The sequence below is a fragment of the Mugil cephalus genome, chromosome 10 (assembly GCF_022458985.1).
Source record: "Mugil cephalus isolate CIBA_MC_2020 chromosome 10, CIBA_Mcephalus_1.1, whole genome shotgun sequence".
In the NCBI taxonomy this organism is placed as follows: Eukaryota; Metazoa; Chordata; class Actinopteri; order Mugiliformes; family Mugilidae; genus Mugil; species Mugil cephalus.
Window position 1 is genome coordinate 7,412,851 of NC_061779.1, and position 14,355 is coordinate 7,427,205.

Sequence of the window (14,355 nt, forward strand, 5' to 3'; positions counted from 1 at the left end):
CTTGCGGCTGAAGTCAATTTTGGAGAATTTCCCGTGAGTTCATTTAACGGTAAGACTTTATTTACTGTTACTTTGCTGTTTTATTGTCTGTACAGAGCAACGGCAGGTTATTTTTTCCTCTTGTGTTAAAGTTATATGACGTAAAAAAGTCGTTAGGGTATATTTACAGTTCAGTGCAGACAACAGGATGCCTTGAAGTATTTTCGATTATAATACTTGTGAATAATTCTTATTAGTAGTAATTAGTTGTTACAGGTAATTTTAAGTAGCTATAAATAATCCGGTTTAAATTAAGTGAGCGATAGGGAGGACTGGAGGGACTGATGCATACGCTATTTACTGTACAGAATTTAGCTAATGTTGTCAGCTACAGAATCCAAAAAGGTGTTGAATAGAGGCAACTGGACTTGTAGAATTTTTGAATAGGAAAACTCTGTGGGAACACCCACCAGACACTTGCTTGACCAGAAACTGGTGTCACTATTTGACTGTATACATAATGGCTGGGTACCTGTTGTTGAGATGGGGGAATTGTGTGCCTAGGCTACTTACCCTATGAATAGAGCTCTAACGATGCTACTGCCAGTGGGAGCCTCCAGTCTCAAGGTGTGAATGTTGTTGAAGCTTCTTGGGGACGGAAGTCAAAACTGAATTGTAAATAGATGGTAAATTAAATCTCAGTCCACCTCCCCTGCTTAGAGAAGCTTTTTCCACTGACATAGATGGATTTCTTTACTCCTCTCTCAAACGTGCGAGGGTATAAAATAATGTTCCTAATTGACCTGTCTTGGTCTATTTCAACCAGAAGATTCCACAAATGTCATCATATCATGTTGTTAGCACATGTCTTATTATGTAACAGTAACAAAACCTAAGCAGCAAGCAGGCAAATGTGATCTGTCCATATAACAGTGCCATAAATTAGCATAGCAGACAGTGCATTTGTGAGTTGGTTCAATTATCTTTATACTGTATAGCAATCCTAGTATAAAATGTGAGTTAACATTATTTATTACTTCATTCTTTGTATTTGTTTCTATTTTGCAGGTGATTTCGCTACATAACAAAATGAAAGCCGTTCAGGTTCCAAACAAGACGTCTCTGCTTTGCAATAATAAACTTGTTGTGAAGGAGGAGAAGCCAAGGAGGGTGAGGGCTGTTTTTTTTTTTTTTTTACCTTTTTCTTTGCGCACTTCATTTGCCAGTGCTTGTCAGTTTTAATGTGAAACATTATGTCACGACAGCTTGTGAAGTCGCACAGAGTGGGACGTTTACTGGAGGTGTTGGAAGCTTGTTCTTCCTCGTGAATTAACAGGGATGCTATTTTCGTACGACCCATGTTTTTTTGGACACCGTCCCACTCTTTTAAAGTTCCTGCTTCAAATGACAGATTGTTCTAATAATTACCTTGGCTTCTTGTAGGGAACACAAATCAATATCTGACTGCAGTGTTTTGTTGCAGTGACCTTAACTCAGCAATATTAGGCGTCTGCCCTGTCCTTTTTCACTTGCAATTTCCTCCGGTCAGAATGAGGTCCACATAAAACCGATTGTCTGTCTTTGCAGCTGATTATAATGATTTCCATCTTTTGTTGGTGATATCTAATATTTAATCACACATTAAATCGTATTGTGCTCAGTGTCTGCATGATGTATATGCTCAAATGCAATGCAAATGCACGCTCCCATTTTATATGGTAGCTTATGCAGTTCTCTATGTCTGTTTTTAAACTATTATGACATTGTTACAGTATGTTAAGAATTTGCTATTAGATCTGTTTAGTTTCATAGTCCTGTGGACCATTTGCCACATTTTTCCATGCACCCCTCAAATTGTGACATTTTAGAACCCACTAAAGATGAGCCACATAATTTCACAGCCTGGCATCTTAAAGAATAGTGTTTACATGAGTAACTGTGTTGTTTCTGAATAATAGATTGGAGTATATTATGAATACAGGCCTAACTGGCAGCTATTGAATATTGCATATACAATAACCCTCTCTGCAACATTATTAATTTAGATTTTAAGCTAAAATCATTTTCTGACCTTACCTTAAAAATAGACTAAGTGCAGTTAGATGTTTCTTTGCTTCTGATGGACTGATAAAGAGGTGCCAGAAGATTGTGTAGAGATTATATTATCCATAAAACGCTGCAGATGGTTCTCCCTGAAGCAGGAGGGTATTAACATTGAGTGAGCGCATGAAATCTGTACACGTATACTGCATGTTCTGGATGCTGGTGCTTCTGATTCTATGTGTCATAGCTGTAAGTCGTCAAGCTTCAAGCGGATACACTGCAGGTCTTGAGCTTATTATCTTTCCCCCATTTTCAGTGGTAACAGTCATTTCTTTGACATCATTCTTCATTTTAGAGATGATAAATAGACTATGGTGGCAGCTAACCAGTCCTACTTTGTGGTTTCAGGTGACTCCATCAGTTTTCACCCAGGAGATGTTGCAGTCCACAGAGGAGCGCTTGGGTAACACCACAGAAGTGCACCCGCCTCGCATCCTGGAGTTGCTTGACATGACCAAGACAACACGTCACAAAGTAAAATGTAGCTTCAGAAGTTATTACATATGAGGGACAGACAAAAATAGCTACAGATTGCCAAAGTGCTGGAAACTGACTCTATTAACAAGAATAATGTGATGTTGTGTGAAATACTTCTTTCTGGTTAAAGACCGTCAGTGACGACAGCCACAACCTCCAGCAAAAGATGAAAGTTATATGGGAGTTTGCTGTTGCCACTGTATTCTTCAAACAAAGCTTCAGCTGCTGACTTTCATCTCTGTGCAATTAAAACCCAGGGGGAGTCCATGATAAACTCAAATTTAATACTTGAATTCGACAGTCTGTCAGAGGACTGTATTCCCCCTGTAGCCTCCAGTTACTGCACTTAATTTACCACCTGGCCAAGATTTGAAGTTTGAACAAATACTGTATATTAATAAATCTAAACGTGGGATACGCTTGTCGGAAGAGCAGCTATTTGAGATTGAGAATAAACCAACAATGCATTCAAGCGTCTCATAATTTCATCATTAGTATGTGCTGCATACAGGGCATGTAGTGTCGGTTAAGGGCATTCTCATTGTACCAGGTTGCTTCCCCTTACTCAGCAGGCACTAATTGGCAGGCAGAGGGCAGCCAATGTGACTTAATGCTGTCTACTTTTAGGAAGCAGATTTTAACAGGCTCGGAGCAGAAATGTCATCAAAAGTTCATGAACTTAATTAATGCCTCCTCATCACATTTAGGGGGACTAATTTTTGCATCTCACCTTGAATGCATATTTTGTTGACTTGTCAAATATGCAAATGTGAATGTGACTAATGTTCAGTCAGGGAGTGATGACCAGCGGGGTCTGTTTAGGTCCTTTTTTGATTCTTACAATGGTGCAGTGATACAAAAACTAACTAAACTCATGCTAATATTAATAAGATATATTTTCTCATGTAATATAAACTGTATATATTGTCTATCAGTCCTTGTTCTCTTGTTTACCGAGAATTAGATAAGAAGCTGGAGACAGTAGCCCTTAGCATTGATTTTAGGGTTAGGATTAACTTGTTTAACTTCTTCAAGAGTAATGATCCAACATAGTGCATGGCATTCACGTGTGGTTAAAGTATAGTTTGCAGGGCTTCCCTTACCAAATGTAACATATTCTTCATATATTTTCAAGCCAGTGCAGTAACTGCATATTACAATGCAAATGCAGCACACAGTACATGATACCATCCTATATCCTAGCTTGTGATGGCACCCAAGAGCACTCTTGCCAAGGATATCTTAGGATCTGATGAACTGTGTTTGTGCGTGTTTTCAGTTGTCCCTGGTAGATATTGATCAGCCGCTTTTCCAGCCCTACCCATCTGAGATGGTCTTCCAGAACTTCACCGCTGCACAGACCTATAAGTTACCGCTGCTCCTCCTCAACAATGACAAGGTGCGTGAATGAATAAGAGCGGGGGAGTGATTTTACACAAAACAAAAACAAGAATGGTAAGACCGTGTTACAAGCCAAAACAGCATTGAAACCGAACAACAAAAACATTAAAACCCTCAGAGAGCTTTAGCCTCGGCTGAAGAAAAATGACAGAGTAAAGCATGTGTGTCTGAGTTATGTAAGACATGAAGAATGATTGGAAAAGTTCACATGGGATATATACCCCCACCAAGAATAATGAATGAATGATTCGTTGTGTCTCCAGTTCTTTGTTTGTTGATGTGCTGTGTTTACTTCTTTATACATTCTGTGAAATTATTATTATTATTATTATTTTTTATCAAGGTTTCACGGCAGGTGAAAGTGGAGCAACAGGACTCAGAGTATTTCCATGTGGTAGGTCCAGAAGATGGAGGAAGGAAGGTTGCACCAGGAATACCGGCCACTTTCACAGTCTTCTTCACCCCACAGGAGAACAAGGTAACAGACAGAGAGGAGTATGACTGCTGCTTACAATAACAATGCACTAAACGCTAGAATCAGAGACCACAATGAAGCATCACAATAACACGCCTCAGGAGGCTGATTAGTTGACGCTGTAATCAAAGACCTGCAGGGAATCAGCATGTTGGTAAGAATTCAAAATTAGATTGCATGTACAACACACAGTGTAATTTATGATATACAACCAGTTATCGTGGATGCACCTATTCTGCATTCATTTTAGGTGCATTAATGTCCAGCAAGCCAGAAGTCACAAGGTTAAAGGTCAAAGGTCAGGTGTTAGGTTACACCAGTACATCCGTTTGTCATATTACGACAAGGGAAAGAGAAAACTGAGAAGCAAAGGTCAACGTGAAATATGGAATATTATTATCTGAAACGTAACATAATCCTCCATGTGCACCATGGCTGTTGTATCACCACAACACACTTAACTGTCTATAACCTTGGTCTTATTATAGCTCTATTGATGGCAAAATTGGTCTGATGGTCAGTGAGTCTTCTTTAAACTAAAGTATGACGTATAGTAAGTTACATATCTGTAATAAAATGGATTCTATTTTCTGGCACCTTCTGGTATTTATTAATGCTTATACATTTGAGTGTATTACCAAATACCTATATAACTAATGGTATTCCCAATATTTAATTGCATCTAGCTATTTAATATTTAACCTACAATATTTCCCAATCTGTGCAGTATTATTTTTACCTGTGCATCATATTGCGTATGCCTGAGCTGCACATGTGTTTTCTTTATTTCTTCGTTTAAACTTAAGCAACAATTACGGTAGTGCATCTGAATTTCATCGTATGTGCTGTGCAACGAGAACTGAAGGAATCCCGATCTTATCCTGATCTTGTATGACGCAGAAAGTGTAACATCCATTAAACATGCTAAATTTAGATGGTTAACTAAGTAACACATTGCTCTTGCTAGCACTACCATGATACTTGGGGTATTTAAAGGGATCACAGATATATTGACTAAGCCAGACTGTATGTGTGTTGGAGCCTCCGTCCATATTCAGACAAACATTGAGAACCAACCGATGGACCTTTAACAAATTCTTCAATGATTTTGATGAATTTGAGTTTTGGCACACATTCTTTCTCTTTCTCCACCAGGACTACCGTCATAAACTGTCTTTTGTGACAGAGAGGGAGCGCTTTGAGATCCCAATCCGTGCCATTGGGCCACGTGCCATTCTCGACTTTCGAGACAAGCTTCATTTACCTGTTTGTCCTGTGAAAGCTTCCACACAGAAAACTCACCTTGTCCGCAACATAGGAAACAGCAAAGCCAAGTTCAGTCTAGACACGCAGAGGTGAGAGTCGATCCACTTTTGGGCTTATAGCTGCATTTTTTATTTTGAGGGATTTTCTCTATTATTATTTATAGAAGACTTTTTTGGTCCCTATAAATATGGAACAAAAAATGAAGTCAGACCTACCAGTGTTTACAGTTAAGAGTTTTCTGAACATTTGGGGTCCATCTGCCAGTTTCCCCAACAACAACCTATTATTCCAGGCCTTTCTCAGTGACGCCCTCCTCCGGGACTCTTGACGTAGGCGAGAGCATGCAGGTGACTGTGGTTTTCAGCCCCATGACTGTAGGTGACCATATGCAGGACCTGCTTCTGCACTACCACACTGGTGAGTTACTTTCAGGCATCTGAAAACAAAACTGTTACACCAATAACAAACAAGTGGTTTGACCTCAACTTCTGCAAACGCTCGATTTTGTTGTTTACTGGCATCCCAACTGTTTCCGATAGCTGCCCTAATCAGCACAGTCAGATTGTTTAATAATATGGATGTACTTGTTGCAGTGTGTTTCTCATCAGCTGTCATTTTACCACCGTAGAAATTTCTATATACTCTAAATGCCTCCATCAAAGAGGGATAATGAGTTAGCAGTGTGCTACACAAACATGCTTAGCTTAGCTTAATCACAATGTTTGCAGACGAGTGGCATGTAATCATACATGCACATACTGTATGAACCGACACAGCCGAAGTAAATTGTCTGATTATGCCTATTATGGCCCGGTACATGCATACATGGATTGACGCAGAGCTCTTCAAACATTAAACAGGGTTTGCATGATCAGCGGTGTCAAATGGAGTGGAACTAAAAGGATGAATGTGTTTACTGTGATCGCGGAGGTAAACACTATAATAAGCATCTCTATCTGCAGAAATGTTGCTCCTGCAGCAGAACAGGACTAACAAACAGAGCTCGCTGTTGGCAAACACACACGAAACAGCGCTTACCATCTATTATGCCGTCCTTCTCCAGGTTTGATAGTTACGGCTGATAGACTGATGTTCAAATTTGGGAGATGAGAAGCCAGTTTGTTTCTTTCTATACTTTCAATATTAGTGTGTGTGTGTGTGTGTGAGTATATTTAAGAGTATCTCTGTCACACACGAGCTGATTCCCAAAGCTGATCCAATTAGTTGCTAATTGTCATCTTCTTGCTGCACGATCTGAGCCTAAGGTGCTGTGTGTATAACTGTATGTGCATGTATGACTGACCTGGCTCGGGTGCAGCGGATCAGATAGCAACAAGGAAGTGTGGAGAGGTGTGTGTCTGCTTGGGGCCATGGAGTCAAAGGTGGCATGAGTAATGGTAATGAGAGGAGAATCTATAACCTCCTTAGGGAACTGGACTGTGAGAATGCAGAGGACTTAGCTCATGATGGTTGTGATGCATTGTATTTACTTGTCAGTGCAGCTTTCTCTGAGGGCGTATTAACATCTCCTCTCCTCTCCTCTCCTCTCCTCTCCTCTCCTCTCTCCTCTCCTCTCTCCTCTCCTCTCCTCTCCTCTCCTCTCCTCTCCTCTCCTCTCCTCTCCTCTCCTCTCCTCTCAGAGATTCCCACTCTAGTGTTTACATGTATGCTAAATGAAAGGATTTGATGAGATGTACCTACATATTTACATTGCTCAGAATAGGAACTTTTTTGACATGTGCAGTGTCGTAAATATATATTTATATATAAGTTTATTCTTATTCTCAAACTTTTATTTGACCACCTGGATGTTTTGGTACCTTGATGTTTCCGTCCTTTTTGGAAACATGCCATTACACATCAGTCATACTTGCAGAAAAAATTGATTTATTGCTACTATAGAGGAATTAACAGGTCCAGTATTTACATAGTTATTAGAAGCTAACATTTTCCTGGGCTAATTCCTGGGCTTTATCCACTGTTATACTATAGTTTGCTGTGCACTCGTCATATGAGGGTATAACCTCAGTTGCCATCACAATTAACCAGGCTTCTTTACATCAAAGGCGAAAAGACGAAGCCTTTTCACTTTTCTGTTACACACAAGGGGATCAATTAGAGGTAAATGGAGAACGTTTTGGGGGAACCCCAGTTCATGGCTTTTCATCCTGTTCAAGACATGACTCAACTAGGGCTTAGGATGTTTAATTCTTTTTCTCACCCCCATTTTGAGCGCCCTGCATGAATATTTGTTGTGATGGGAAAAGAGCAATTTATCTGCCAGCAAACCACTGCAGGGTAAAAATAGCAAACATGAGTGGCTAGACTGATTAATCACAGAGATGCTTCAATCAGGAGCGAATCAACCACTTTTGACTGGAGCTGGCCACATCAAAGCTAATTTCTACCACTGAGCTCCCAGAAACCTCGCCTGGTAGAAGAATCTCTTGGTGTTTAATAAATGCAGTACACTTGGGTTTACTCCTATTAGCTGTATCATGTGGTAATGGATGGATATTCCATGGCGTACAACTTTGTGCGTGTGTATGTGATGAAAAAGTCGGTCTAGTACTGACACTAAAATCGTTCTGTTATCAGTAGAAGTTTTGAAACCACAGCAAAGTCACCTTGTGAAAAAAACTGCCTGTTTGTGATTGTATAATAGTGGATAAGGGCTGAACCCTTCTGACTTTATATTCATCCATTTTGGGGTTATCATTTAATTATTGTGACTCTATTCCCTAGAGCAGAAGACAGATTCATACACATCTCCTTAATGATGTCTGTGTTGGTAGAAGATTTTATTTTTTATTTTTTAGTATTTCTGTGTACTGTAAAAGTATTCATTATATTTTTTTGCCTGTGTGCGTGACCTTAAGGGACCATGGCTGCTGTGTAGCTGGATATAAACAGGCTGAAGGAGTGGCAACAGTAATGCCGTTCAGCGTCATTAAGCTTTTATAAATGGAGGGCTAGCCCAGGCCCTGAACACCACTTACAGCCCATAAAGAGACTATCATTTTTAATTTAGCACCATTCCCTGTTTCCCTCACTCTCATGTATGTTTCAGGTCAGCACGCTGCAAACGGCTTTACTCTGCTTTTGGGGGGGGGGGGGGGGGGGGGGGGGGGGTGGAGGCTTCACCATAGACTTGTCAATGCTATATGTGTGCACATATGTTTCAGTTTGCTATACTTTACACTATAGTGTGTAAGTCAAGTGCATATTCTGTGTATTCTCTCGTCTTGTCAGCTAAAAGCTTTGAAAATAATAATTTGCCCGGCTTGCTTGTTTTCCATTATGGCGAGTTAGAAAATCCTTGTTCTGTCCTAAAAGCGGGCTTGTGCTCCAGGAAACCCCCCCACCCTCCCTCCCCTCTGTCACTGCTGCTGCTGATTTCAGGGAGAAGATGGACAGCTCTTGGGGAGCACTGAGGCATCTGCCTTGACAGGACGATAGCACAGAGGGGCCTTTTAGAAAAGTGGCGCACACACAGACACACACGCGCACACACGAAAACATCAAGCGAGCTGCACATAAACAAACACAGACGCTCCAATTCTTGTACATGTGCTTCCACACACAAACACACACACACTGCAGATCTGTTCGTGCTGTAATCAAAGGTAGCTGAGGGGATTGAGACGTTCTGTTGCTGTGTACATAGAGAAATTATGGGAAGAGAAAGCGAGCGGAGAGGGAGGTGTGGTGGGTGGTGGACATCCGTGATGAAAGCTTAGCAATAAGCTGCAGCTCTCCCTGCCTGTCAGCTGCTGTCATAGCATCTGAATGCTCAGAGATAATTGCTTTTCTCTGTGGATCTTCCCCAATTCTTGGTTCTCGCTCCCTCATTTCCTTCTATCACTCATCCGCTGTCTCATGTTCTCTTTTATTTCTTTTCTTCCTCCCTGTCCGATGTTATCTAACAATTTAACTGGGAATTTCTTACCAGAGCAAAAGAAAAGAGCCGACCTTCTCGTGGAACGGCTCCAGTCATTTTTTTTTTATTCCTTCTCTCTGCCACTAAGTACATGGGGGAAGTCACTGTGATAAATAGCCAGTTGGAAGAAAACTTGAGCGCTCCTTAGATTCTAATATGTGCTTTTTCTCTAGGGCAGGCATAGTTGTTTTAGCAGCCTGCATTTGTTTTTTGTCTCCTTCCAACAGGACTGTATTCTGCTCGTTGTGGATGCAATGAAATGTAAATAGGAAACACTGTCTTTTTTTCGAGTGAGGCTTTCATGCTGCTGAGAAATTAGGTATTTTGTGTCCCTATTGATCACTTCTTCTTACTCGTGTTAAAGCCGGACATGGATTGATTACCTTGTCCGCACAGAGCAGGACTTCAAACCAAATCTGAAAGGCTTATCATATGGAAACCCCACAGCCGTGGAAGATAAATGTGTTAGATTTGATTAATTCAACACTGAGTAGTTGTAACTCTCTGGTCAACTGATACTGAAATCAGATACTGTGTTGGATTTCCTTCCCAGCAGTTTGTTTACTTTTTATGGTTTGGATTAGCTTATGTTTAATGAATTGCATATCTGGTGTTGGAAAGTAAGGTCCTTGACTCGACAGGATTGTCTGAAACAAATCACCGGAATTGATTTGCAATTTTCTAAATTAATTTTTAAGTGCTATTAGGATAAAACTATCAAAAGGAAGTGCTCTTGATGACACTGATTACCTAAATTTCAGTCATAATGAAACCTGCAGTTGATAATATTGTGATAGAGATCTACAGTTATTACAGGGACTACACCATGGTGGGTCCTATTCAAGCTGTTCAGATTATAAACAAAACTTTATCCATTATTAATGCATAATTAGCTGGACACAGTTGCGGTGCAGAGGTCACAAACTGGTTGGACAGATTTACATTCCTGCTCTGTGTTGGGTAACTAAGAGCCAGCTCTTGTGACCATGGGAACCAGTGTGGATGCGTAGCTGGAGCTGTTGGGATATTGTCACACATGTTGCATTGCTAAGCTGCACAATATTCACTAGAACTAAGCATGAGCAGCGGCAGATTCCAATAGTTGATGCAGGAAATATGTGTTCCCATACTTTCATTTTATCCCTTCAACAAACTGCAGTGTTTAGATTGTAAATATTAGCCTGACTGAAAATGGGATGAATGTTGTTGAGTTTGGCTTTTGTCTGGTGTAACTAGTGTCCATTAACGGCTGAATACTTGTCATTGAGGGACGGACTGTTTGTCCCTGTCCTCATTCCCTATGAAGGGTGCTGTAATGTTCTGGAAACATTGTATTCCAGTTTATTTTAAACCTGGTAATACACAAAACACCCAGGCAGCAAAGAGTAATGTACTGTACGCTGTTCAGTGTAATGAGGAATGTACAGACTTGTACACTGGGGGAACCAAACAACCCATCCACAAACACATGTCCCCCCACAGGAGATCCAGTTCTTCAGGGAGTGACTCAGTGGTCCACTTACACCTGAGGGACTACGGACACTCCTTTGAAAATAACAATAAGAGAAGACAGATGGTTTGGAAGAGGAGTAAAAGAAGCCATAGACTGGAAAACCCTTCTCTAAACAGAGGAGATGGACTGAGATATAATCTGCCATCAATTTACAATACAGTCTTAACTTCTGTCCCCAAGAAGTTTCAACCGCATTCACACCTTTAGACTGAAGCCTCTGACCGATAATGATGAATGAAGTATAGCTGAGCAATAGAAAGAGAAATAGAAAGTGATTTCATGATGTAAATTTACATTTTCTTATTTGGTAAAATGGAACGAACTTTTATGTTTAGGCTCAAATATTCATATTATTACTGACCCAGCTATGACAATTATGACATTATGATATATCTGAGCTAAATGTTCACAATTCAGAATACTTTAAGTAAATATTTAATAATTTCCTTCAAAGCATAGTTGAAAAAACATTTCAAAATAGATTTGCAATGCTCAGATGGCAAAATGAATTAAAGGTATTTATCCTCAACTAAGTGCATGGTTTCAAGCATCAGTGTCCCCCCCAAGCTGTTGGTCTTTTGTTGAAAATATCTGATTCGATTCTCACCGCAGTTACACCGTTTGTTGCAGTGAATCATGTTAGAACCAAAGAAGCAGCACAGGATACAAACACTGAGTTTAATAAATGGCAAATCTCCATGGTTATTTTGGCTAAAGACAATCTTGGAAAACACTACAGTCACAACAAAACGCATTACCCATTACCCAATACCCATCGGACTCATTGAGCTGAACTGCTTGCAAAGGAGAAAATCCTCTTCATCAGTTTGATCTCAGCTTTCATCTCTAGTAATAATTCAATTTGCTGTGGTGTGTGTCTTTTTATTTAAATGGGGAAAGGTTGTATCCAAGCAATTTTGAACCGAAACACACATAGGCAAGATGAATACAGTCCAAAGCCAAGACAATTTCAGCCACTTCCTTGTATTGGAGCCCTTTGTCTTTGTTGAGCTGGACGTATGGTGGAATATTATCCTTATTTAAAAAACTTTAACCTCCACAAATATTCAAATTCAAATAGTCTGAGTAGGGCGTTTTTTTTTTTCAGGCTACAACTCCAGTCCTTTCGATTTGAATGTAAACAAACCTTTGTTAAATTTACATAAGGTCTTGTTCTTGGTGGCTTTATACAAAACCATGTTTTGCATCTTGTTGTTGATGCTGGTTGTTGTCGCCGTTTGTGCGCTTATAATAATGACACCTCACTACTGCCACCAAGCTCATTAGAGACCCTGTTGAACAATAATGATTGTGTCTGTTTGGACTTAAGGTTTTGAAACTCGAGAGTTTTTTTTCTGGGATTTAAAATTTGAAATTGCCATATTCAGATGACTAAATTTCACTTTGCTGCCACTCAAAAAGCCTTGGCAGCATACTAAAATAAACAGTTTGGGATGCCAGTTCTTCCAAGATATTTTGACAGCAATTTTACTCATTGATCTCTGTAGGAATCCTTTTGATCCAGATCAGAACTACACTCCAAAGATTCTGCTCTAGTCTGTGACCAGCAGATGACCAGCAGTGGGTGCTCACTAACCTGTTCAGAGGACACTTAGCTGTGGAAAATAAATAACTAAACAAATAAAAACAAAAACAAACAAACAAAACACAAAGTAAAAATTTAGGGGAACTTTTTTAACCCTAGCTTTTTCAGTGGTCTGGCAGTATATTGTGCACAATCAGGCAAAAAATGATGACCACCTTCCTGATATTTTGTTGGTCTCCCTTGTGCCTCCAAAACAGCTGTGACTCATCAGTGAATTGATATGAGGGTGTCCTGTGGTGTCTGGCAGCAGAATGTTATTGCTGTTTGTTGAGGGAAGGGTACTCTGTGGATCAACCCGCAGATACTCCATCAGTTTGGGATCTAGTGCATTTGAGGGACAGGTCCGCACCTTGTACTGTTCTTCATGTTTTCTGACTTGTTCCTAAAGCATTTTTGTGTGTTTTCCTGCTGCCATCAAAGTGTGTCATTGCTATAGGGTGGGGGTGTCTGGTCTGGTCTCGGTGGGTGGTACATGTCTAAGTAACATTCACGCAAATGCCAGTTCTGAAAGTTTCCCGGCAGAACACTGAATTGTCACAAGATGGTAAATATTCACTTCTCCTGTGGTGTCCACTGGTCATAATGTTATGGCTGACTGGAGATGGTTTTTTGTTGATCTTTTCTGTATAAGACGTTCCTTCTTGCCTCCATCTCATGTGAAAGCAGCTGTCAGTGAATGAATGTTGCTGCGTACATCCTAATTTTCCGTGTTCTTCTGCTTAGGTGAAGATGTGTACATCAGCCTGTTTGGGTCTTGTGAAGAACTCAGCCTCCATCTCGAACCTGACTCTGTGCTGTTGAACAAGACTTATATCTCCATGGCTAATGTACGCACAGTGTCCCTCACTAACAGTAGTGATATCCCCCTTCAGTACTGTTGGACAGTGTGGCCCACCCAAACAAAGGAGGACTCAAGCTTGTTGAGGTAAATATACACACACTCATGCTTGAAGAGAAGGGATATGAAATAATGTATGAGCTGTATAAGCTCCTCTTCTGTCCCTCTGCAGCAAGTAGAATTTCCTGCTGTGTTGTGTTTCCTTTATATCAAAGCATGTGCTGCCAGAAATAACTCAGTTGTCCATCACTCCAATGCTTTGGTCTTCTTCTTGTCATTTGTTCCCTCTCCTCATTCACTGTTTCCTTTGCCTTTCACCTTCTTCCTCTTTTCTCCTCTCTCCAGGGAGAGCTCAGTGCTCCGTCAGAAAGAAGAGGAGGGGGAGCAGGAATGGTTGCGTTTACAGAGGGAGCCCACAAATATTAACAACGTCTCGCTGCAGGACAACAGAACTCAGGCTGCGACTGACCACCTCCTGACCCTCTCACACAGCTGTATAACTGTGGAACCAGCGGTGTGTTTTCATTTTTCCCATCTTTTTCCTGTCATTTTTACTTCACAATTAGTTGCTCAACTAATTGTCGAACCAACTAATTAGTTGAGCAACTAATTGTCAAACATAGCTTCTGTTATGAGTCTGCATGATATAATTATATTAATACCAAGAAGGTCAACAGCATGTCGCCCGAGAGCACCTGAACATGCTGTGTCAACGATGCTGTGTGAGGGCAGGAATCTTAATTTGCTGATCAAAATT

General features: G+C 40.4%; 1 protein-coding gene across 1 annotated transcript in view; it reads left to right on the forward strand.

The window, feature by feature from the left end:
- Positions 1-14,355, forward strand: part of hydin (HYDIN axonemal central pair apparatus protein) — a 69,219-nt gene continuing 54,864 nt past the window's right edge. The window contains exons 1-9 of the mRNA XM_047595856.1: positions 1-49; positions 1,048-1,149; positions 2,431-2,556; positions 3,839-3,958; positions 4,304-4,438; positions 5,591-5,790; positions 5,994-6,118; positions 13,484-13,685; positions 13,944-14,112. Of these exons, the coding sequence (XP_047451812.1) occupies positions 1,069-1,149; positions 2,431-2,556; positions 3,839-3,958; positions 4,304-4,438; positions 5,591-5,790; positions 5,994-6,118; positions 13,484-13,685; positions 13,944-14,112 (1,158 nt within the window). The 5' untranslated portion in view covers positions 1-49; positions 1,048-1,068. The remainder of the gene's footprint in view (positions 50-1,047; positions 1,150-2,430; positions 2,557-3,838; positions 3,959-4,303; positions 4,439-5,590; positions 5,791-5,993; positions 6,119-13,483; positions 13,686-13,943; positions 14,113-14,355) is intronic.